At 50.7% G+C, this 21,864-nt stretch overlaps 9 protein-coding genes across 9 annotated transcripts, besides 3 other annotated features; 3 read left to right on the top strand and 6 right to left on the bottom strand.

Annotated features, from left to right (window-relative positions):
* Positions 1-595: 595 nt before the first annotated feature.
* Positions 596-2,482, top strand: ACLA_018330 (uncharacterized protein; the record flags this gene model as incomplete). Its single annotated transcript, XM_001268554.1, has 3 exons — positions 596-640; positions 691-2,283; positions 2,324-2,482. 3 exons carry the CDS (start codon positions 596-598, stop codon positions 2,480-2,482), a joined length of 1,797 nt encoding a protein of 598 aa, XP_001268555.1.
* A 530-nt stretch (positions 2,483-3,012) lies between these two features.
* rglB (polysaccharide lyase family 4 protein) lies at positions 3,013-4,418 on the bottom strand (the record flags this gene model as incomplete). Its single annotated transcript, XM_001268553.1, has 2 exons — positions 3,013-4,061; positions 4,103-4,418. 2 exons carry the CDS (start codon positions 4,416-4,418, stop codon positions 3,013-3,015), a joined length of 1,365 nt encoding a protein of 454 aa, XP_001268554.1.
* Positions 4,419-5,616: 1,198 nt separating this feature from the next.
* Positions 5,617-7,201, top strand: ACLA_018310 (putative MFS transporter; the record flags this gene model as incomplete). Its single annotated transcript, XM_001268552.1, has 3 exons — positions 5,617-5,919; positions 5,985-7,007; positions 7,061-7,201. The coding sequence occupies 3 exons, from the start codon at positions 5,617-5,619 to the stop codon at positions 7,199-7,201; spliced, it is 1,467 nt and encodes a 488-aa protein (XP_001268553.1).
* Positions 7,202-7,326: 125 nt separating this feature from the next.
* On the bottom strand, positions 7,327-9,983 carry ACLA_018300 (transcription factor domain-containing protein; the record flags this gene model as incomplete). The annotated part of the gene is made up of 8 exons (XM_001268551.1): positions 7,327-7,673; positions 7,734-7,972; positions 8,024-8,437; positions 8,484-9,245; positions 9,322-9,423; positions 9,487-9,612; positions 9,680-9,754; positions 9,808-9,983. 8 exons carry the CDS (start codon positions 9,981-9,983, stop codon positions 7,327-7,329), a joined length of 2,241 nt encoding a protein of 746 aa, XP_001268552.1.
* Positions 9,984-10,316: 333 nt separating this feature from the next.
* Positions 10,317-10,346: a microsatellite.
* Positions 10,318-10,346: a microsatellite.
* Positions 10,347-10,905: 559 nt separating this feature from the next.
* On the bottom strand, positions 10,906-11,440 carry ACLA_018290 (hydrophobin family protein; the record flags this gene model as incomplete). The annotated part of the gene is made up of 3 exons (XM_001268550.1): positions 10,906-10,962; positions 11,012-11,091; positions 11,143-11,440. 3 exons carry the CDS (start codon positions 11,438-11,440, stop codon positions 10,906-10,908), a joined length of 435 nt encoding a protein of 144 aa, XP_001268551.1.
* Positions 11,441-12,386: 946 nt separating this feature from the next.
* Positions 12,387-12,415: a microsatellite.
* An 823-nt stretch (positions 12,416-13,238) lies between these two features.
* ACLA_018280 (uncharacterized protein) lies at positions 13,239-14,187 on the bottom strand (the record flags this gene model as incomplete). The annotated part of the gene is made up of 2 exons (XM_001268549.1): positions 13,239-13,769; positions 13,825-14,187. 2 exons carry the CDS (start codon positions 14,185-14,187, stop codon positions 13,239-13,241), a joined length of 894 nt encoding a protein of 297 aa, XP_001268550.1.
* An 837-nt stretch (positions 14,188-15,024) lies between these two features.
* On the bottom strand, positions 15,025-17,526 carry ACLA_018270 (ferric reductase family protein; the record flags this gene model as incomplete). The annotated part of the gene is made up of 7 exons (XM_001268548.1): positions 15,025-16,060; positions 16,108-16,229; positions 16,285-16,337; positions 16,388-16,617; positions 16,663-16,962; positions 17,010-17,050; positions 17,098-17,526. 7 exons carry the CDS (start codon positions 17,524-17,526, stop codon positions 15,025-15,027), a joined length of 2,211 nt encoding a protein of 736 aa, XP_001268549.1.
* A 1,404-nt stretch (positions 17,527-18,930) lies between these two features.
* ACLA_018260 (uncharacterized protein) lies at positions 18,931-20,169 on the top strand (the record flags this gene model as incomplete). Its single annotated transcript, XM_001268547.1, has 1 exon — positions 18,931-20,169. One exon carries the CDS (start codon positions 18,931-18,933, stop codon positions 20,167-20,169), a length of 1,239 nt encoding a protein of 412 aa, XP_001268548.1.
* A 127-nt stretch (positions 20,170-20,296) lies between these two features.
* On the bottom strand, positions 20,297-21,688 carry ACLA_018250 (uncharacterized protein; the record flags this gene model as incomplete). The annotated part of the gene is made up of 1 exon (XM_001268546.1): positions 20,297-21,688. The coding sequence occupies one exon, from the start codon at positions 21,686-21,688 to the stop codon at positions 20,297-20,299; it is 1,392 nt and encodes a 463-aa protein (XP_001268547.1).
* Between the last annotated feature and the right edge of the window lie 176 nt (positions 21,689-21,864).

The raw sequence follows: 21,864 nt of genomic DNA, 5'->3' as shown, positions 1-21,864 counted from the left end.
AACCTCGGAACCCACCCGTGTATCCCTTTCAGGATTAATCTAGTGCGACTCATACATCCCTAAGTTCGACTCAATACAGCTATGGTTGTCACTCTGAGCGAGAGTATAGATGAGCTCCGCTGCACTTCTTCGCTTCTAAGTCAAACCAATACAAATACACGACACACGACAAAGTCATCTCACCAGCTTTTAGATGATACCTCACGTCTACCAACTGCTTACCTTATTTCCACCTCGCTTCACGGCGCAGATATCCAGACTAGCCTTGAATAACGAATGGCTATTATGAAGAGGTGGCCGACATTGGCAGGAAGCTTAGCAAATACTTATTTGCACAAGTGACTAAATCTTCCTTGAGTAGGCGAAAGAAAGAGTGAAGCGAAGCTGCGGATAGAAATGAAGATCCACTGAGAGAATGTCAGAATGAACTGAACATTTAAGAGCTCAGATCTTCGCGTATCACTTCATGGCATCAATATGACCGAGCTATTCCATAAGCTCAATAGCTCTTACTTCTTCTTCTATTGACCATATAAGAGGTTAGAAGCCTTCTACTTTATCTTTCACCCTACGAGATTCTTTACTCGCACTGATAATGGACCAACTTCCCGTCGAGATCAGGCGGATGATATGTGCACTGGTAAGGACGCATCCCTCTCTTCATAAATCATGTGGCTGACCTCTGGATAGACACTTGACAGCGGGCTGATTGCTTTGAGACAGCTGAGTCTGGTGAATCATGCTTGGTATCAGGCTGCTGCGCCATTTCTCTACGAAAGGTTGCAGATATGCGTTGTTAGCAACGAACAGCTACAGAAAGATGTTCAGCAAGTATTTGAACATCCTCTTCGCAAACAATACCTTCGATACCTTCGTCGTCTGGACATTGTTGGGAGAAGCGGAAAACAAAATCATGAGCGTTCTTCGCTACCCAAGATTGCCGGAGGACATGATATGCTGGATGAGTTTCTCGATCGTGATCTTTGGCGGCGCCAGACATCCTGGATGTGTCGTCTGGACCCCCCGGCACGGCATCTTGATCCACTTGTAAAGCTAATCGCAGCTGTTCCCTCGCTGGCGGAGGTCAACTATGCCCGTGCTTCCCCCTTTCCGTTGGTGCTTCTTGAAGCAATTCATGAATTCCATCCCTTGTGTAAGCTGAACTTGGAATATCTCTTCCTAGAAAGCTGGCGGGACTCGGCTCACTCCGCGAGAGATATGCCTTTGATCACCTCGCCATGTCTGCATTCAATTCGCTGCTATCTTCATACTGGATCCCCAATGAACACTGTGGTCGAACCAGCCATTTTGCAGATCCTAAGGTTGGCCCCGAATCTTCAAAAGGTGGACCTCGTATTGGCGCGAAACGTTTCCTTTAGAGATCAACGCAGATTCGCCTTCCAGCCACCTGAAGGGGCTCCCACAAGGGTGGCGCGCTTGTCGACCTGGTCCTTTTCACTAAATACCACAATAACCATCCCGCGCTTGAATGAATGGCTGCACAGAATTGATGTTGCGTCCTTGCGCAACTGGAGTATTGGCTGTATTAGCAAGCCGGATCTGGCGCGCGCCATCAGTGGCCTGGCCTTGTCCTTGCAACGACTGGAGCGACTGTCTCTCAATCTGCGGGTTCCGGAAGGCAGAGGTAATGAATTCTGGCGAGCGGTGGAAGAAATGATGGAGGCGCTGCCTCCACTTAAGGCTCTCTGGCTGGCCGGACATCGAAATGCAACATTCTTGAACAAAGTCCTAGTCCGGCACGGAGCTACTCTGCAAAGCCTTGGACTCGACGCGCGGAACATAGACGACACACTACTCCCGCACAAGAGATCAGGCGGTTACTGCACAGCCAAGCAACTCGCACGTTTTGCGAAGAAATGCCCTGTTCTTCGGGAACTTCATCTGACCGTCAGGCGCAGACGGGGCCGAGCTCCGGAGACGCAAATATACAAGGCTTTGGGTCTTTTCCCGGGTCTCGTAAGCCTCTATATCAACCTGGATTGTCTTCGTATCCGAAACGATCCGGATGAGCTGGAAGAGCTGGACGACCTAATTGATTCCCACAAAGGCCTGACTCCTTACGAGCTGGCGTTACCTTACGAAGAGCGGGTGACGGTAGATCACATCTTCGAACTGCGCACGATTTTCCTCAACTCGGTGATCGATGCGCACTGGGCGGAGAGTATCTTCAACGTCATCATATCGGCTCAGTCAACCCGGCGTTTGGAGACTCTTCGCTTGCTCCCATTTCTCGATAGAGAGCCCAGTATCTTCCAGAAAGATGTACACAATTGGCTTCAACACCTTGTTAATTCGTGGCTAGTCACACGCCCAGGGTGTCATGGTTCCGGCTCCCTCTTCGTCGAGAAGCTGGCTCAAGAACCCCGTATATTCACGTGTAGGGATAGCAACGCAGGATATTCCCAACATGCTCCCAAGGGTTTTTTCTCTGATTTTTTACGATGGTTGTGGCCAGGGATAACATTTGAAGCGAAGGGCTTGCGCAGATCTCCACTAAAGGATACCGAGTGACCTCTGCGCATCTAATTGGAAAATCCATATTTTTTGTTTTCATATCAATGACCGCACCCTTAATTGAACATTCCCAGTCTTCATTTTCTATGTTATCAGCACATGGCATATCTGGGGAACACGTTGATTTTGAAGAAGATGGTTGTTGCATCGATTCAAAAGTTGTTGTTTTGTTTTCACGCATTAGCATCAACATGAGGCCATGCCTAGGGTGTGCTTGCGCAGTGACAACCAGATTCTAGCTCATTGCTGCTGGGTCGCTGAGCTCATGTAGTTGGCTTGACTGCCATAGGCCATTCCAAAATTGAATTACCAAATGGGAGATTCTTAAACATGAGTAGTAGTATCCAAATAAATACAAGCCTTCGAAGAATATCTAGGAAAGGAAGACAAAAGCAATGTCGTTAAGGTGTTGGAAGATGTATGTGATGAAATCACCTGCATCCACTTAGAGACAAGGGTGAGTATGTAAGAGATCGACTAGTTCAGTTCTAATCGCAGCGCGTCATACTGCACATATACCGTTGCCGGCAGGATCGCCGTCTCAGTATCTGTCGCATTGTACGGCAAGTGCAGCGTCAACCGATTCTCGCCAATCTCCAGCCAGTCTGCAGGGAATTCCATACGCGAGCGCACTTGGTAACAGCTCACTGCCGAGCGCACAATACAGCTACTCGACTGGTTGAATCCAATCAGCATGGTCAGCGGTTCCGTCTGCTCGTTAATATAACTTTCCAGGATGATGTTGTTGTACGGCTCAGCTGGATTCCAGACGTCTGTGTTGCCGGACGCCGTCTTGGCGCCTGCTAGCTGAATGGTAAGTGTGGCCATCTTGCACTTATTCAGCTGTTTTTTAGTTAGAGAGAAGTCTATCGTCCAGTCGTGAGTGGTGTTGTACTCGACATCTGGGTTCTCGGGCGTCGGGCCAAAGGCTGACCAGTGCACGGTGTTGAAATCCTTGGCTAGATCACTGCTCCCAATTGTATAATGTACGCCTTCGGGAAAGTCACTCCGCCAGTCGTACGCGCCCCAGTAGATCAGATATTCTGGCGGGTGAAGTGGATGTGACGGGTCGCGGGCGTTGCCATGGCGGAACTCGCCTGAGGACTTGTCGGGGGTACCGAGACGCCAGACCTCTTCCCCGGCAGACTCGGGGTTCCATTTGTCATTGATTTTGGTGGTTTGTCCAGCACTAACCTCCACACCGTCACGAACGTAGTCGCTGAATATCCCATCTGCGTACACGGTTAGTCGGCACTTGCCCGCTGCGACGTGGTCCATGCTGAATTCGCCGTTTGATTCAATGTCTGTCCAGTATTGGTACGCGGATGGGTTAGCGTTGTTGTCCTGGAAGTACAGACCGTCCGCACTCAGAACGGCTATGGGGCGCGTGGCACCCTTTGGGAGCTTGACATGGCCATTAACGCTGCCACGCTGGGATGAGGGCACAAAACCAACAACGTGCTTGGCGATAGAATCGTAGAACTTGACGTTCCAGCTAGATCGTGAAGAAACCAGTATTGTTGGAACTGCTGTCCAGTAGCGATGTAGATATCATTCAAGATCATACCAGCGTATCTGGTGTCAGTTGCGTCCGTTCCCTTGACATATTCCATGCTTGGGTTGGTGGAGCCTGCTGTGTAAAATCCGGAGGGTGTGCAGTAACAATCCAGGTAGGGACCAATCCCAGTGGAGCCAGATTGTGGTCCAAGAAGATCATGGCCATCGAGGAACATATCGACGACCGAGCCTTTGTTTTTGCTCCATATTGCTTTCAAGCGATCGTTGTTGAGGGTGATCGTACTGCTACCCTCTGCGACCTGCAGCGCCGCCAAAGCAACTCCAAACCAAACAGGAATCGCACTCACAGAAGCAGCAGCACGCATGATGATAACTACTATCGGGGATATGGCACACAGCGACGCAAGACCTGACCAGAGCAAGCCATTGTGCAGTACTCCTGGGGTATTTGAATCGCCGCGTTGAGGCAGCATGAATCTACAACCCCGGTATGCATTACCCCGAGTACAATCAAGCAACAAGGCCAAGCTCGCTGTGCCGTAGAAGGGAAGCACCATCTCCAGGGGCTGATAACGCCAATCCTATCAGGTTATGGGCCAAGAAGGGGGGGGCTGTGGAACCCCAGAATCCGGGGAGAATTGTGGGGAAATTGGTGATTCAAAGTGTGGCGCCGGGCTCTTCGCATTGATGGAAAAACTGTTCGGTTCTCTTTGGGCCGATGGAAGATTCATGCAAATTCATGCTCAAATAAGAAAGCGAGACAGTGGGATGCCATCCGGGGGAAGCTCAACTTCAGGGGAATCCAGCGACTCTGGGATGCCATAGCAGTGCCCCAGCCACCATTCATCACTTGCGACCAACCGAGACAATAAAAGGACACAAGTGCGCAAATTGAAATGGCCGCAAACACAACGACTTCCAGTATAGGACATAATTTGCGAGGACCAGAGGGCCACACAAGTCCACGAGTGGATGGCAATGTGATGGGAACGAAACAGTGAAGATGAACAGTAGGCGGCTGTCGCGTACCAATAATCCACTCTGTCTTTCAACAACTTTAATGCCATTTGGATGATCGTCCATAAGATTCTGGGCCCATGCGATTCCTGGCAATCATTGCATGCAGTTTTTGTCACCTCCTCTCAATTGACATGATCGAGAAATGATTGTTTTGCGTACGGAGCGTCTTCCGTTCAACGTCAAATCGGATGCCCAGCCGACAACACTACCTACATCACTAGGGATAACCTCGGGTACGGTGCCATGATATTACACATCCGGGCCCCAGAATCCGCATTTCAAGCCATAATTAGCGCGCTGTATGGCGTCCACAACAACATGCTAATAATGCTGTCGCAGATCCTGCCCAATGGATTGGTGGGAGATTGCCACGACTGAACTCGAAGGATACCCCCTCCCCCATGGGGCCCCAGAGCGGAATTGAGCCATGTTGATGGAGCTGGGTGGGTATGGGGTATAAAAAGAGGGTTCTCAACTTGCTTTCTTTGCCAGTCCATCCGTCGTAGTGTCCCCTCACCACATCGCGGCCCATTGCGAGTCACCATGGGAACCCCTCCTGCTACCGATATGCTTGACTCTAGCACCAATATGAAGAGTAGCAACTCGGAAATGTCTGTCCATCTGGAGAGTGTGCCACCATCGCCGCCGCAGGAAACCCGGGAATCTTTCAACCCAGATGATCCCCAGAACTGGCCCAAGTGGAGGAAGAACACTCAGATCTTGATGGTGGCTGCTCATTCAATGGTGGCCACCTTCATGGCGGCAGGAATCATTCCTGCATATGATGCCATGGCGGAGGAGTACGGGGTCAGCGTACCAGCAGCCACTTATCTTACTTCCCTGCAGGTGAGTGACATCCACTTACCGTGCAATGTAGGGGCATGGCGAGGCTAAGTAAATCGTCTTCACAGATCCTCTTCCTCGGTATCGCACCTTTCTTCTGGAAACCCATCACGAACATCTACGGTCGCCACCACATCCTCATATTCTCCGTCCTAGGCAGCATGGTCTGCAACATCGGGGGCGCTCGATGCACAACCTACGGTGCACAAATGGCCACACGCATTCTGACTGGCATTATCATCTCGCCTCCGATTGGAATCGCCAGTGGCATCATCACTGAACTTTCCGAGCCAGGGGAGCGCGCTCAAAAGCTCGGTTGGTGGACACTGTTGCTCACCATCGGCACGCCTTTCGGACCATTCATAATGGGATTCGTGGTCCAGCATGCCGGTGTGCAATATATCTACTGGATCTTCGCCATCCTCAACTTCATCCAGCTCCTCGGATACCTGTTCTTTGGAGCAGAAACCATGCGTGCGCCTGAGATTGATGGGTACGATGTACCCAAACCCAAGCCCTCCACTGGGCTACTGGCCAAGTTCCTGCCCAGACGGATTGACCGGCGCCCGCTCACAATGCGCGAGCTCCTCAGACCACTCTCTTTGGCGCGGTATCCAAGGATCACCATCCCAGCAATCGCACACAGTATCGTCTTCTCGTACGCTAACATCGCGCTCATCGTGGAGATGCCTATCGCCTTTGGCCAGAAGTTCCACTTCAACGCACAGCAAATCGGGTTGCAGTTCATTGCCATCATCATCGGTTGCTTTCTAGGTGAGCAGCTCAGCGGACCCATGTCGGACTGGTTTCTCCGAACCTTGGACCGGAGGAAGGGCGGACATATCCCTGCTGACCGGCTGTGGCTGTCATATATCGGGTTTGGCACTGTCTTTGCTGGGCTTCTTGTGTGGGGTTTCCAGTTAGACAAAGCAACGTCCTGGAATGTCACACCATGTATTGGGGCTGCGATCGCAAGTTTCGGAAATCAAATCTGCATCACGATCTTAGTGTCCTTTGCCGTCGACAGCTATAGCGCGGAGGCTAGCAATGTCGGAGTCTGCATCAACATGTTTCGACAAATCTGGGGGTTTGTGAGTGATCTGGTTCCTTGGCCTGTGCTTCTACTGACGATAAAAAAATATAGATTGCTCCATTCTACTTGCCTCTGATGTTCGAAAACCTGAAGTTAGCCGGTGCCGCTGGTGTCATGTGTGGTATTGTTGCAGGCGCCGCAATGCTGCCCATAATCGCCGTACAGTTCGTTGCCAGTCGCTCAAAGGACTAGCCAAACTTAAATGCCATGAAGCTACCTCATTTGGTTAAATCAATACCCAGTATAGCCATCGCACTATATCATAGCAATACAACATCTTAATAAACAGGCCGCGCAGCAAAAGGAATTGAATGCCACTAGTAGAGATTACTAGGCACGCTGTTCAGCCACGACATATCTTGGAAATCCGGCAGGTCGAGGCCATCCAACATTAATGCGTTCATTCCCTCGCCGAGCGACATGTCGTTCAAAGCACTCGAAGCCGTAGGCTGGTTATTGTGGAGGTCACTCTGCGGCTGTTCTTCGGAAGCAACTCGTTCGTATAAGATCTCGAGGGCCGCAACGCATCGACGAGCGGACGTACTATAGCTATGGTATTTCCGGAGAATCTCGAGGGCGCAATCCCACGATCTAGTAATCGTCTCTCCCGTCACTTCTTCGAGGATGGCAGATCGGAGTCGACCGGCTATCAGGACGGTTGCGGCTGTATAGACATCTTGACTTGTCAGCTCTTTATTGACTTCGAAAATAAATATCAACTCACATAGAATATTGTACCACCACGCAGGAAGGGGGCCCATTGTCCCATCGGCCGGGATATTGCTGTGAATCAACTCAATGACCTCCTGCGCGACCTTGACGCAAATGACCGAACACTGCAAAGCGACCCGCTGTGGGAAGGAATAATCCAGCGATATGAGTGGATCAAGGGGGGTGATGTCGCGCGCAGTGCAGAATTTCGACAGGATCGGTCGGAAGAGAAGCATGCGGACATGTAGAAACCTGATATGACCTGTCAGCTCACGCGTCGAATGCAACGAGGGAGATACACACCGAGCCTTCAGGACCACGCTCTGATGATAGAACACCGCATTCTCCGGCCGTGAGGGTAATTCTCCTCGTAAATGCGGTGGGAGACTACGAGTCCACTTAGTGAGGGCACGATCAAGCTCGAAAATCGTCCGCTCGCCCTGGCTTGTTTCCTTGTTGAAGTAGAAATCGTAGATATCCTCAGGATTCTCTTCGGGAACAGGCTTGTACAGACTTAGCAGTATGTCGTTTAGAATCTCGTATAGTTCAAGGGATTTGGCGTAAAATGCCATAACTGAGGGACGATCCGCTGGTTGGGTTGCTTCGTCTCCTACTGCCGCAGGGATGTATTCCTCATCTACAGTAGCTGGGAGCGGGACAGAACCGCACGACGCCTTGGAGATCATAGCCGGTCGCCCAAAGGTCATAGAGATGACTCTGTCAACGTCAATGACAGATTTCAGGTGAAAAGAGCCAAACTTACCTGTCCATAAGAACACAGCCATGCCAAATTTTGCGTGCAAGCTGTTGTTCTTGAAAGCTGGGCAGACGAGCAATGGTCTGTGGAAGGTGCAGTCCCAAACTCTGGGCATTTCGAATCGCTAAACCAGTCACAATCCAACATTGGTGCGCCGAGTCGGTACTCTGCAAATACTGAGCCATTAAGAGAAGACATTGGATCAAGCCAGCAGATCCACTATGCCAGAGATTGAAATGTAGAAGGTCTTTGGCGCGGGAGAAAAATGCATCGGCAGAGGCCTCACGCTCCTCCGGTGGTATGAAATCAGCGAGCTGACAAGCCAGGGCGAAAATGACATTGAGCGTGCACATAAGCATATTCTCATCCGACTCGAGCGTCTCTCCGGTCCAGATCTTGCTGTACTCTCTTCGCAGGAGAATGCTATCCACCAAGGGATACAGAGGAAATACAAAGCACCAGTAGACATCCATGAGGCTATCTGCCGTTTTGCGGGGAGGAAGAACATAGTTTGACACAACCGAGGGTCTCTCTACCCTTGCAGACATAAGACTCGACCGCGGCAGAGCACCCATGATCGATTCAGATGTCTGTCGATGCGGTGACGCAACCCTCTTGTCGACGGCTGTCTTGATTTGTCGCATGAAGCTCGCGGCACTGGAACTGCCAAAAAATCCTTGACTCTGGCGCTCCTCTTCAAGTGCACCCATCATCGCATTGACGCCGTCATCCCGCTCTTCGGCTTCAGAAGGCCGTTCGGGGGATCTCCTGTGTGGATGCTGGCCGCCATTATTTAGACGATGTGGACACAGCGCATTCGACACCTTGCCTTGACAGATACTACACGATGGCGACCGGTGGCCAGTGCCTGCAGAGACACTGTTCCTCTCCTCGCGTGCGCGATGTAAACTTTGCGATGGCGTAAATGGACCTGAGGTGCGGATCCCTAGGGGTGACGCCGCAGTATACGGTGGTGTAGCCTACTTGCATTAGATCTATTATACCTCACCTCGAAAGGGTAATAGCTACCTGTGCATGGCCTGATGTTCTCAACCGGCTATCCGACCCTCCATTCGTCGGACTGTATCCTGGAGACTCTAAATGCTTGATTCGGTTCTCCAAGCTCGCGATGTAACTACACTTCATATCAGCACCACACGATCAGGCCATCTCATCGTTGCCTTAGGCCAACACTCACTTACGCACGGCTCTTTTTTTCTCCGGCTCGCCTGTATAAACACACCGGGTATCCGATCGCTTCGTACATGGACCACAAACTGCCAATGATGCCGCCTTGTCAGACAGCGGCTCTAATTCCGATGCCAGTCACCAGTGTGGATTTGATCTGTCAGATGTGGCAACGTTGACGGAACACGTACCGGGTTGCGTGCCGTCGCAGCGGATCTTCCGGGCACGACACTCATCGCATGCGACCGCGACTTTGCGTCGTTTGGGGCGTCTTTCGGGTTCTGAGCCCAGGCGCGGCTGTGGAGATGAGTTTTCCATCAGCGCCACAATGTCATGCGATCTCTACAAAGAAATCGACGCAATGTAGTTGGGGATGGGTGGATGTGTGATGGAAGAAGAGCCGGTGGGAAAGGTGGGCAACACAGGAGATGAAGCGGGAAGCCGGGTGTGATTCCGTGGTGCCTCAGGTATTGACATTCTCTGATAGGATCCCTTTCAACGTGGTATCATCATTGTCTCTTATATCAGAATAATTTTGAAACTACGAGACATCTTACATTCACATCTAAATGACTTTGCATATAACTTTGTGCGTAGATCAATGTTGTGTCCAATATGTGCAATGTAGGAGGATGGGTTGGCAGTCAAAGAATATATATATATATATATATATATATATATTTGTATCCCAAAGCTTAGAATTACTCGATGGGTTCCTAGCTCCTAGGTTTACAAGTACAGTAGGTGACACTTATTTAGAATGTCTTTTTAGATATTGCAAAATTGCTTTACTGCCTGGTTCACATTGCGTTATAATTATTTATTCATCTCGCACAGGCTCTATTCATTTGAACCCCAGTCATCTCCGGAGTTCACTCTTCAAACCTCCAACTATGTAAACTATGGTCAGATAATATGACTGAGATGTCGGATGTTCTACAGCAAAATCTACTATTGAATTTGTTGAAGACACGGCAAGAGTGAGGCTAGAAGGGGTAGATATAGTATTATCAAGATATATTGCTATTATCAACACTTGTCTGGTCCCGTGGGACAGTGCACTAAACTGAGTACATTAAAAGTCAAGATGCGATCAGAGCGACCCAATCCATCTGATCAAGAAGAGAAACTTTTGTACCTGCTCGATGAGCATACAGATGTACACCAGGTGCTATTTCCAACAACCGCCTGCCGAGGATATCGAACAAGGATTCGAGAGACGGCACCGCCGGTGAGGCGCTTAGATGATGGAGCCAAGGGCAACGCAGGGGAGAGCAAGGTTGACAAGGCCACCGGTCTAGATATGTTAGATGTAGTGTTGCAAGAGCAGAGGTAAGAAAACTTACAGCAGTAGACTCGGTGCCCTGGCAGCAGGCCACGTTCTGCTGGCACTGCTTGTTGAGAAGGTCATTGACACCAATGAGGGCTGTAAAGCGTTAGAATGTCATGTTTTCTACAGGAATTGAGTGGAACGTACCGGTGACATCAAGCTTGGTGCAGCCAGAGAGCAGACCGACACCCTCAGGGCCGCTGAGGGTGTTGCCAAGGAGGCCGTTCAGAAGACCATAGTTGACGCTGGTGGTGTCGCCGACGCTGGAGACGTGGTTGCAGCAGGACAGGGTGGTCTTCTCACCACACTTGTTCTGGGCCTGGCTCAGAGTGTACTGGTTGGCGTTGTCGAAGACGGGGTGAACATTGGGAGCCTGGCTGCCAGTGGCGGGGGGAAGAGCCAGAGCGGTGGCGGCGAGGAGAGAGACAACGGCGAGGAACTGCATTTTGATGGTTGGTATGGCTGGAGATTTGTGCTTGAAAAAGCGTGGAGAAGATGAGAGGATGAGAAGAGTAGTGGATTGGATTGCTTGGTTGAGTGTGATGATGAATAGGACGGACAGAGGGAATCGAGACGCCTTTTATATCTTGAGCACAGTCGGTAGAATCATCATTGATGAAGCCATATTTCCATCCTTCATCCCTTGCTGAAGATCACTTGCTTCCTCGATCATATCCCGAAACTGGATCTGGACTGAAGGCTTTCCAATAGTTCGGCCACATCCATCATGCAGGAACCAGTTTTACATCACGCCGAGCACCATCGTCCAGTGGTATCGTGTTGCGTGATATTGGGAGCTGTAATCGAAATTAGCATCATGCAACAAACCTGCAATGAGTTTGAGCCAAAAGTCTTATTTCCGGCTTGAAGCTGCAGGGTGAAAGGCGCTAGTCGGAGACTGCAATGTGATATATGATCTATCACACATGGATCCCCTTAACTCTAGCGGAGATCAGCAGAATTGCTGCCGAAATCATGGATCCGGGGAAGATATGATTTGAATTGTTTCTCCCATTCGAGCTCTCAGTTTCTTTGCGCCAATTATTGGGGCAAAGACTCTAAAATAAGCCATGTGTGGAGTGTCCCCTGCATTCAATTATTGATCCCCTTGCAGCGTCCTCCAGAGCTACGTTGAAATCTCCAGTTCTATATGCATTCACAGCGTTTCAAAGCCAGTCATGAGCTCGCTTGCAATGACCAAAGTTCCCACCTGTAGACATTGGCAGACTTTTGGATACTGCAGATCCAGCACGAGAGAAGCAGGAAAAGAACGTTCTGGGCAAACAGTTTAGTTTACAGTACTCTAACTATCCTGCAAGTCAAGTATGACAATTTGTCAAGAGTAGCATATCCATCTAAGACAGTTTGCAATAGTATGTGCCAACTATCACATCGAGCCATCGAGCCATCGAGCCATCGAACAGTACGGCAGCAAGCATTCTATGGCAATGTGATCTCACGAATTCTGCGTATTGATATCTACGGAGGATCAGATGACAGAACCGGTCCTCAATTCTAACCCCTGAAATGGGCACAAGACACTTCAAGAATCGAAGAAGAATCGACACGTAAGATCGGCAGCCCAACTGAACACCAGAAGAAGCAATATCGATGATCTTCGGTTCTAACAATATCCTATCCGCGATGATCGGCAAAGCGGGCACTAGGCAGCCAGCGCCTATTCTTCATACCCCGGATTGTTCGCCCTCAAACTTGCAAGTAGTGACTACTTTTGCCAAAGGTGTTGGTAGAAAATGGTTGCTGCCTGATTATTTGGCATTCTCTGTTTGCTCAGCTTGGAATGAGCCTATAATTTGCAGTGGTTAACATGGTTTCTTTTGTCTTGGGCTGAATTGAGACGAGAGAAGGTGAAGCATTTTCCCACTCAAGTTTGGCATTCACGACCTAATACCTACTCAGTAGACAGCAGTATGCTCAATCTACTCTCTCCAGGTTTTTAATGGTATTTAGCTGCATAAGTCTCTGTATTTGAAGTGGCTCATTCGAGGAGAAAGAACACAGGGGGGAACTAGGTCAGAGGAGAATTTGCTACTACCTCTGTATCTCTGCTCCATTGAATAGTCTCTGATATTTCAAGCGCTCCTGCGCCATCAAATAATAAGCTGGAAAGAGATTCATTGAATTACATATTCTATCAAGTAGGTCTAACATCATAAAAAAGTTCCTCCCGGGCTATTGATAAACCATCTCAGCTTGCCAATGCATTCCGTGCTCCCATCCCACTAGTCGTAGGTACCAGGTAATTCATAGGTCTTTGCCATCTTACCAGCCGACAATTCCTGTATACGATCCTGTATCTTTCTCACAGGAGCATTGGGGTGACTTTGCTTAATAGGGGTAGAACTGGCCCCTCGCCTCCGCCACTTGAACAAAAAAAAGCCCAATACGCTGAAGATCGCCACGGTACCTAAAGAAACCCCGACGCCAACTCCAGCCTTTGCGCCTGCTGAGAGGGTGGAATGCGAAGCCGAAGTTTGGGTGTTAGATGTTTCACTTGCCGATGTTTGAGTGTTAGATGCTTCTCTTGTCGACGTTGATGAAGACGGCGCAGCGGTGATTGAGGACGACGCCGAACTGTGCATCGTCGTCATGGACGCAGACGATGAGCTCGGTTGCGCATTCATTGTCGGCGCAAGCGTAAACGCTTCCGGCGTGCCACAGCAGGTATAGTTATTCAATCCGCAGCACCACGTTGTCGAATTCTCGTCTTTGTCGGTATCGCACTTGGTGAGCTCCATGGTGTTGTTACGACCCTGACTCCATCAGCATTCAACGTCATTCGACTATTGTCAAGGATTCAATATATACACTTCCTTCAAGACAGATTCTCGGACATCTGTCGCCGGGCCAGTCGGGGCTCGAACACTGATCCCGCCAGTAGGCATAAATTGTTTTGCCTTCCTGGAATGACACGTTCTTACACAGCCCGTTTGGAAGGCATGTATCTCGCGTCCAATTTTGTGAAGTTCCGTTACTGATCTCCGTAGTGCGATTTAATGCGCAGCACGGGCCGATGGCGCCCTCGTAATTGCTGCATGCTTGGTACTCGGCCCCGGCGAGTGTGCCGTCAGGGTAGTAGCATGATCCCGAAGCTAAGGGAGTGGTGGTAATGAGGAGACCAAATGAGATGAAGAAGAGAAAAGGGAATGATGATGCACCATGTCTGCCCATTTCTATCACTCGGTAGCAGCAAAAGGCTGGAGAATCGCTCGAGCGTGTTACAGGGAGACAAGTGGGCTGGCGCGAATTATATGCAATTAGTCGGTCGGATTCGATGAGACATTTCATGCAAGCTCAATTACATCGCCCCAACTGATAGTGGAGGGTCATTGAGGTGGCCAGTCAACCCTGGTTGTGGACGAACAAGGCTGAAGCTATTATGCCCAAATTAGAGCTGCCTTTAGCCGAACAGGACGCCATTTCGCAGATCTCAAATTATAGAGATATGCCCAGATAGATGAGCATATTCTCATCTTAAGGATATCCTTTCCACGGGCAGGAGTTTGTAGATGTCGGATCAATGGTTTGGCGTCCAGGAGGATGAAGATTCCACGTTTGGCAGAATCGCATTTGCCCACACACGTACGTGTCTCACAGGCTCGCAGCGAGGTTGATAATACAAACATCCAAGTCAATCTTGTGGCCAGGCAAAATTACCGAGTCTGATAAAGCAATGTAACCCATAAGCCTCGTTCACGGTGCACGGGTGGATCACCATGTAGGGGTTGTGTATGGCTGTCAATGCTGACTGCATTAGCCGACTATCCACATCCGCTCAATGACAAACAGGTAACTGGAATCCCATCGCGCCGCGCATGTCAGATTGGGGGCTTGTTTTTCTTCGCGAGGGTTATCTGACGTCTGTGGATCTGTCTGATAGGGCACGTTTCGGCGCATATACCCGTCCCTGGGAAAGCCCCGTCATGCAGGCTGCAGCACCTACACAGTACTATGTAAGCTTTGAAACGTTGTACGTGTCAAATTAAGCACCCTTCTCCGTGGTCCAGATCACCAATCAAAAGACTCTTCCACATATCGAATTGGCAGACAGCCCCGACGGAGAGCCAGGTGCACCGCCGCCCGTGCCTGGGCCGCCATCCCCGACGGCCCGCACACCAGCACTGCCATTGAAGAAGCACTCAGCGTTGCCTCTTGTGCTTGCATGGTAATCAGATTCTGTAAGTCAGGCCGCCCCTGGGACATCTCGATATCTTCCGCGATCTCAGCAAGGCCGTTGCAAGAGGAAGGGGTAATGTAGAAAGAGGCGCGGAACTCCTTCCTTCCCAATGCGTGCTTCAGCTCCCGCGTTGCCACATCCCGGATAAACGCTGGCTGTCGCGTGGTCCACACAAGGTGTATCTCTCGAGGGCATGTCTCTTCAGAAGATTGAAGCATAAGTTGAATGTATGGGACCGCGGCAGCGATTCCGGTTCCGCCTGCGATGAGGAGGATAGACTCGTACCTCCAGAGCGGAACTTGCTCTCCGTACGGCCCTTCAAGGAGAATTTTAGGGATGATTGTTCTGGTGGGAGACTGAATGCACTGATCGCGCAGATGGCGTGTCCAGCCGTCGTAGGGTCGGATCCAGAATACCAGTGTTAGCTGAGCGTTGCCTGCTTTGTCAGTGGATATAGAGCCGTACTCTGAATCTTCTGAGTCGGAGAGAAGTGGTATCTGTGATACGTCCGAGTCGTGATTCTTGCCCTCGGGAGTAGCTCCAGTATGCTGCTTATACGACCAGGCACCAAGGGTGAACGGGTGGTTTTCCCAGCCCGTGAATCGGAAGGGCTGGTAGAGATAATAGTACTGTCCTGGACGTGGACGAAGGTTGGAGCCAGGTGTCAGCTCCACGCGGATAACATCTGCCGCCTCGTCATAAATGGCCCTACTTCTTGTGCATTGGACGTAATCTCGACCAATAAATCGGATATGCAGGTTACATTGCACAATGCGAACCAAGCGCAGAACCCGATCAGCAATCCATATGACAACCGCAGGCCATAGGTAGAACCAGTATTCGTGGTCTTCAAAGATGATGACATGGCTGAAAGGAGTTAGGCGAAAGATCCTAGCATTAGGGGAAATGCTCACTAGAAGCAGCCGACCAGAGCTGCGATAGAAAAGAAAATATGGAGGACAAGAAACGTCTCATACGCCCTGCGACGGAACCAATCGACTGCGAACGGAAAGATGAAGACCATCGTGGCCATAGCCTGGTAGGTGTCACTCTTAGAATGGTCGCAAACAGAGTCAGTTAGAAGGGCTTACCAGCGTCCCCCAAAAAAGATAAGGTTTCTGCATCTTCTTCCATGCATTGCCAGCTAAACTGTATGAGCAATGTTGATAACAAACAGCACAGGAGAAAACATACCTTCGATGAATAACACAGTATACAGGGCGGTATGGGCCACTGCCTGAAAAGTAGCTATCCAGGCTACATGCCGGTGAAACAGGTTGAACGTGGAAAAGCTCCAGCCCGTAGCCCAGATGAGAATATTGTTCCGTCCGGCGAACAGCCAGAGTAGAGGAATATTGGCAAATGAAAGAATTCCCGTCCGGTCGGCCGCATAGCGAAGAAATTGCGCAGAGATGTCAGACCAGCTGTAGGTATTAGTGAGTGCTTGGGTAAAACAGGGGATGACTTACTAGATATTCTCAGGAAATGTTCGATATCCGATGAGGCACAGAAAGATGCTTAGAATCCAGAACAGGCTGACGATAACCGCATCAATGCGACTGGGAAATGTCCACCAGAACAGTCGGCGTCCATATAGGGTAGGCTGACCGGGGACAATTAGATGAGTTTGAACCCAATGATAAAACGATACTATTGGGGTGAGTGGTCGGAATGATGATTGTATACGTCGAGAAGAGATAGTTTGGACTGCCAGTTTGTGTAGCATCCCAATGATAATAACAGCGGCCCAATATGCATATCCAAGGTATCTATCTCATCAGTTTTTGTTTTCTTCCCCCATACAGCAACAACTTACCCGAATGTGTAGTGGGACCAAAGTTCAAACTCCCAAGTATCCTTGTTTTCTGTTAGCCGCCTCCGGTGATGATTGAGCTCAGACGTACAATGGTTCGAAACACACGGTCAAAATACAATTTTGAAATCAGCACAGGAGTATCAACTAGCTCTTTTTTTGGCAGCTCTCGGAATTCCATGACACGCATACGGCTGATAGCATGATCCGTCAAATTAGCTGCAAACGTCTCCCGAGGGATCAAGTCTAAACCTGATGCTCGACATTGGGCCTGAAGTTGAGCGAAGCCGGGGCCTTTCTCAGATAAATCACAGTATCTTTCGGATGCTGCATATAGTGATAGAACACGGAGCGTATTCTGGCACCGATATTCCTGCCAATTTTTGTTTGCGAGTCCGGCAAAAGTGATGTAGCCATAAGCTGTGTCGATTGCCGTTACGCAAAGTTCATTTCTTGGTATAGCCTTGCCGTACGTGAAGGAGATCTGGTATATAAGAAGCAGCCAACTGAGAAACAACATGGCTGACGAAGAATGCATGCTAAGCGGAAGGGACATGAAAAGAAGATGGCGGGGTGAGACAATATTGGCATCTGTTCGGCTCAAGATTGGAGAACATGCATGACTCGCTCGTATTGGGAGACGCAGGATAGGAAGCTGGGGGTCAGAATCAAACTAGTCGCAATTCTTCGAGGAACAATAACTACTACCTTGCCGAAGACATGCAGAGTTGCATCTTGCGACAGGATATGGATGGTGACGATGGAAACGATGGGCAGTGTGCGTTTATCTAATCTGATCATCAGATCAGATAACTCAAATCTTACGCATGATTGGTTCAGCGGCCGGAGCGGATCGGAGAAAAAGGAGGAATGCAGATGCCTGAGGGCCTGAGGCGCCAGGATATCTTCCAGGCACCAAATTGATTCCTGGTTCAGGCACGGGTCACATGATCATGACTGTGAAGTACAATGAAGCCTCTGACAACAATTGACATAATTCTGAGTGTCAGATTTGCTCTTCAGTATCATCCAATCATCGGAAATCCGACATTCGGATTCTAAATATGCTCTTGAATGGGGAATGAATAGCCTCAAATTGCGGCTTAAAGAAACATTTGACAAGCAATAGTCTTCTATGGCAGATAGAAGTGTGAATGTCGCCTAGACATCAATATGAACACGTTCTCTTAGTCAGTCATCTAGCCATCACTGCTTCAAGCTAACAAGCTAACAAGCCAGAAGAACTGAGCAAAGAATGTTATCCTTGAGCAATGGCACTCCGATGCCTACGGAGTACTACTGACAAGAGGAACCCACAGGCTCGGACTATTTCCAATCCTGTGGCGCAGCAGCGACTTGACACCCAAAACAGTGACTGCAGCTGCATGAAGTCTGCAGGCATAGATACGTGTATCATTGCAGAATTGATGAGTGGAGAATCCCGCTCAGAATCCATATTTTTTCTTTTTCTGAGCACGAGGCTATACTCGCTGTTTCTCTCGAGGAGTGGGATCGGCTCTAAGACCGCTTCCTCCATAAATTCTCTCTCCTATTATGATGGAAGATCGTCAAGCCAACGATCTTGGTTGGTGATGAGACCGTGGCTGAGAGCTCCCAGCTCAATATACGTCGTCACTATAGAGGATCATCTACAGGGATCTGGTATAGCAAAATGGACAAGGTGGGAGGATGATTTCTCAATCTCAGCCTCTTATAAATATCTGTCAGCCCTTTCAATTGTTGGAAAGGATGTTGATTGTCGACCATCGAAACTCTCATATCACTGTATTCCACAAAACTCTCTCTCGTATACGAGCCGTCTCGTGAAGCTAAATTAACTAGCTCAACCTTTCGAACCCAAAGACTCAGCCTTCATTCTTAATTGACTTTGCGTCCTGTCATCCTCCACATCCTCCGCACCGGAATGTCATGGTTCCCACCGGTCGGACAATCGCCGCAGGATGGCTGGCGCTTCGACATCGTCAGTCTGCTCGCCATCATCGGCGAGTCGACCCTGGAAGGACATGTGCAGATTATCACCGCCTCCTCGTTCGCCTGGCTGCCACGCCTTCTCCCCGCCCCGCAGACCGTGCTGAAGACCGAGCGACCGGCGCGTCTTCCCCCCGTCAAAGATGTGGTGATTGTAGGAGTCCGGTCGGGCATATACCTGACGGAACTCAATTTCTTCGCCGATATCATTCATGATGTCGCCTCTCTGCAAGACTTCGAGTTTCAAGTGTATGAGATCGACTACGCAAAGAAGGGACCGAGGGAGCTGGAGGAAACGGGTCCGCGGAAGTGGACCTGGAGCAATCAGAAGCTAGAACCCGTCTATGTCCCCGTGAAGAAACTCTGTGCCTTGAACGTGGTCATCTGGGTTTCCGTCTTCATGACCATCGGGCTCTTCATCTGGGCGGGCCTCATCCACGACGGCGTCGCCATGATCGCCCTCGTAACTATGTCGCTATCGACGAGTCTGGCCTGTCTCTCCTCCGAGTGGTACCCCGTGCTCTCCCACCGACCGACAACTGCGCGCGTCCCGCGTGGTGATATCGTGATCTCGACGCGCAACGGGGCGTTCGTGGTGGTTAAATGCTCGGAGGAGATTACGCGGGAGTTGTACGGGGGTACGGAAAAGTGTCGCTACGTCTTTGGGGAAACTTGGCATCGGATCTTACTAGGGACGAGTACAGTGCTGCTCATGGCGTCGGTGCTTCTATTCAGCAACTGTGGGTGGACGATGCAAGCGGCCATCGGCATAGCCTATATCATCCTGAACATCCTGTACTGGGCGGTGCCGCTGGTGATGCACCGCAAGTCGACGTGGGACATGAGTCGATACGAGATCAAATCCCGGGTTGTGAAACCGAGATCGGACTCGTGCGAGGGGCCGTCTAGCTATACGGAGACCCTGTGGTACGCCATCCGTGAGACCGAACGGACGGACTGGGTGATCAACGGCAAGCTGGCGCCATCGTCCGAAGCCTGGCGGAAGTGGCTGGATGAGGCCCGGGACAACTGCCACCCGGGCTCGAAGTGGGATGCCGTCGCAGCGAAAAATCGACTGATGCACGAGGCGGCGCAGGACAGCCACCAGCTTCCGACTGCGGCTCCTTCACTTGACGAAGCTCCGCGGTCCAGTGGTGAGAAATCATCGAGCTAGCGATCTTATGGGTTTATGACGACGTGACGATCTTTGCTTGTATCCTTAAATTCAGCTATCATGATGTGCGTAAATTCTAGGTAATCGTCTCAATTCGTATTCGGAAAATTTGTGTATCGTGAACGTATCATACTTGCGAGCCTACAGGCATCCAAGGAAGACGCACGGTATCCAGGACAGACGGGTCTTCCGCAAATGCTCGATCCTTGATCACAGCCTGCACAAACGACAAGTCGCGTTCCACGACTCCCGTGTCCTCCGACCGTGGCTGGGAGCCAAAAACACGCGCGAGAAACCGTAAAAATGCAGACAGTGCAGGCACAACATCATCCTTTTCGTCGTGACATCCCCGAAGCACCTCGGCCAGCAAACCGGGCGCATAATAAGGGACCACCGCCACCCCATCACCGATCCCATCCACACCCAGCCCGTCCACCAGCGTCAGCCTCACAGTCGGCAAAAGCGCATCAAACGCCCTCTGGAACACGACAGCAGACTCCTTGCAGCCCACGCGACCCATGCAGAACAGCCGCAAGAGCGCCCGCTCGTCCGCGCTCCGCGTCGACAGAAGCTCAAAGCCCTGTCCGTGCAGCAGCTCCGCCCGATCCTCCAGAATCCGGTCGTAGCACGCGCGCTCATCGCGATACACACCCTGAGGAAACTCGCGCACCACCTCAATAGCGCGCAGGTATGTAGAGCTCACCGACTCGGTCATCATGACGCAGCCGCGCGCATCGCGGTGGGCGCCGGCGCCGGCGACATCGAGCAGCGTCACCCTGGCGCGCATTTCAAATGCTGACGGACTCTGCACGGCGCGCAGCACGGATAGACTGGCCGGGGGGCATTCGCCTTGCACCAGCTGCGAGAGGTTGAGCTTGCTGCCGATCTGTAGGCTTTGCAGGATGGTCTCCTTGCTGGCGCTCGGGACGGTCGAAAGGGACGGGATGCGACCCGTAGAAGCTGCGTGGTAGACGACCTCGGAGTGACTGAGGTCTGCCTGGTGAGACAGATTGGGATCCTTCCCGATGTCATCGATGATGGTCGCGACTAGTAACGCGTAGAGCGCGTCGTGGGACAGGCTGGTGAAGGTCCTTCGCATCTGCTGGAACGATTCCCAGGTCAACCGGCCTCCTTCCTCTGGCTGGCCGCGTACGAACGAGTCGTAGTCATTCGCGAGCAGCCATTTGAGCGCCAGCATGCTGATCAGCGTGCGGTTGACCTCGGCATGTTCCGTCCCGCAGATGAGGGCGGAGGGCGATTTGCCATCGCAGCAGCCCAGAGGTGTGCTCGAACCAGATTCAACAGTCACACTTGCATGTTGCAAGTGTGCAATTTCGGCTGGAAATGATTCTACGAAGAGCAATACGGCCTCGGTGTCGGTGAGATGGGGAAATTGGTCTTGTGCGATGACACTCGCCAACGTCAGCGGCAATGCCATCGGACGGCGGAGGACAGATTGCGGCAGGCACCAGATTGCCTGCAGGAAAGATGAGAAGATCGCTTGAAGGGCCTTGTACATGTTGATTGTGAGCCTTCTGGAGCATGCTACATTTTATCCTTATATAGGTTACTGAATGAGCATTTTGGGAATGCGAAGGCAGAGAATGCCGTGTCTGCAGCACAGCCGCAAATCACCAGCCACAGCCTCTCTGGGCCTACCTACTTAATCTCTTCTCGTAACCAATCATTCCATAT

Source organism: Aspergillus clavatus, genomic scaffold (assembly GCF_000002715.2).
Source record: "Aspergillus clavatus NRRL 1 1099423829805 genomic scaffold, whole genome shotgun sequence".
NCBI lineage: Eukaryota > Fungi > Ascomycota > Eurotiomycetes > Eurotiales > Aspergillaceae > Aspergillus > Aspergillus clavatus.
The sequence above is the reverse complement of the archived record's forward strand: the minus strand, read 5'-3'. Positions and strand labels throughout refer to the sequence as shown.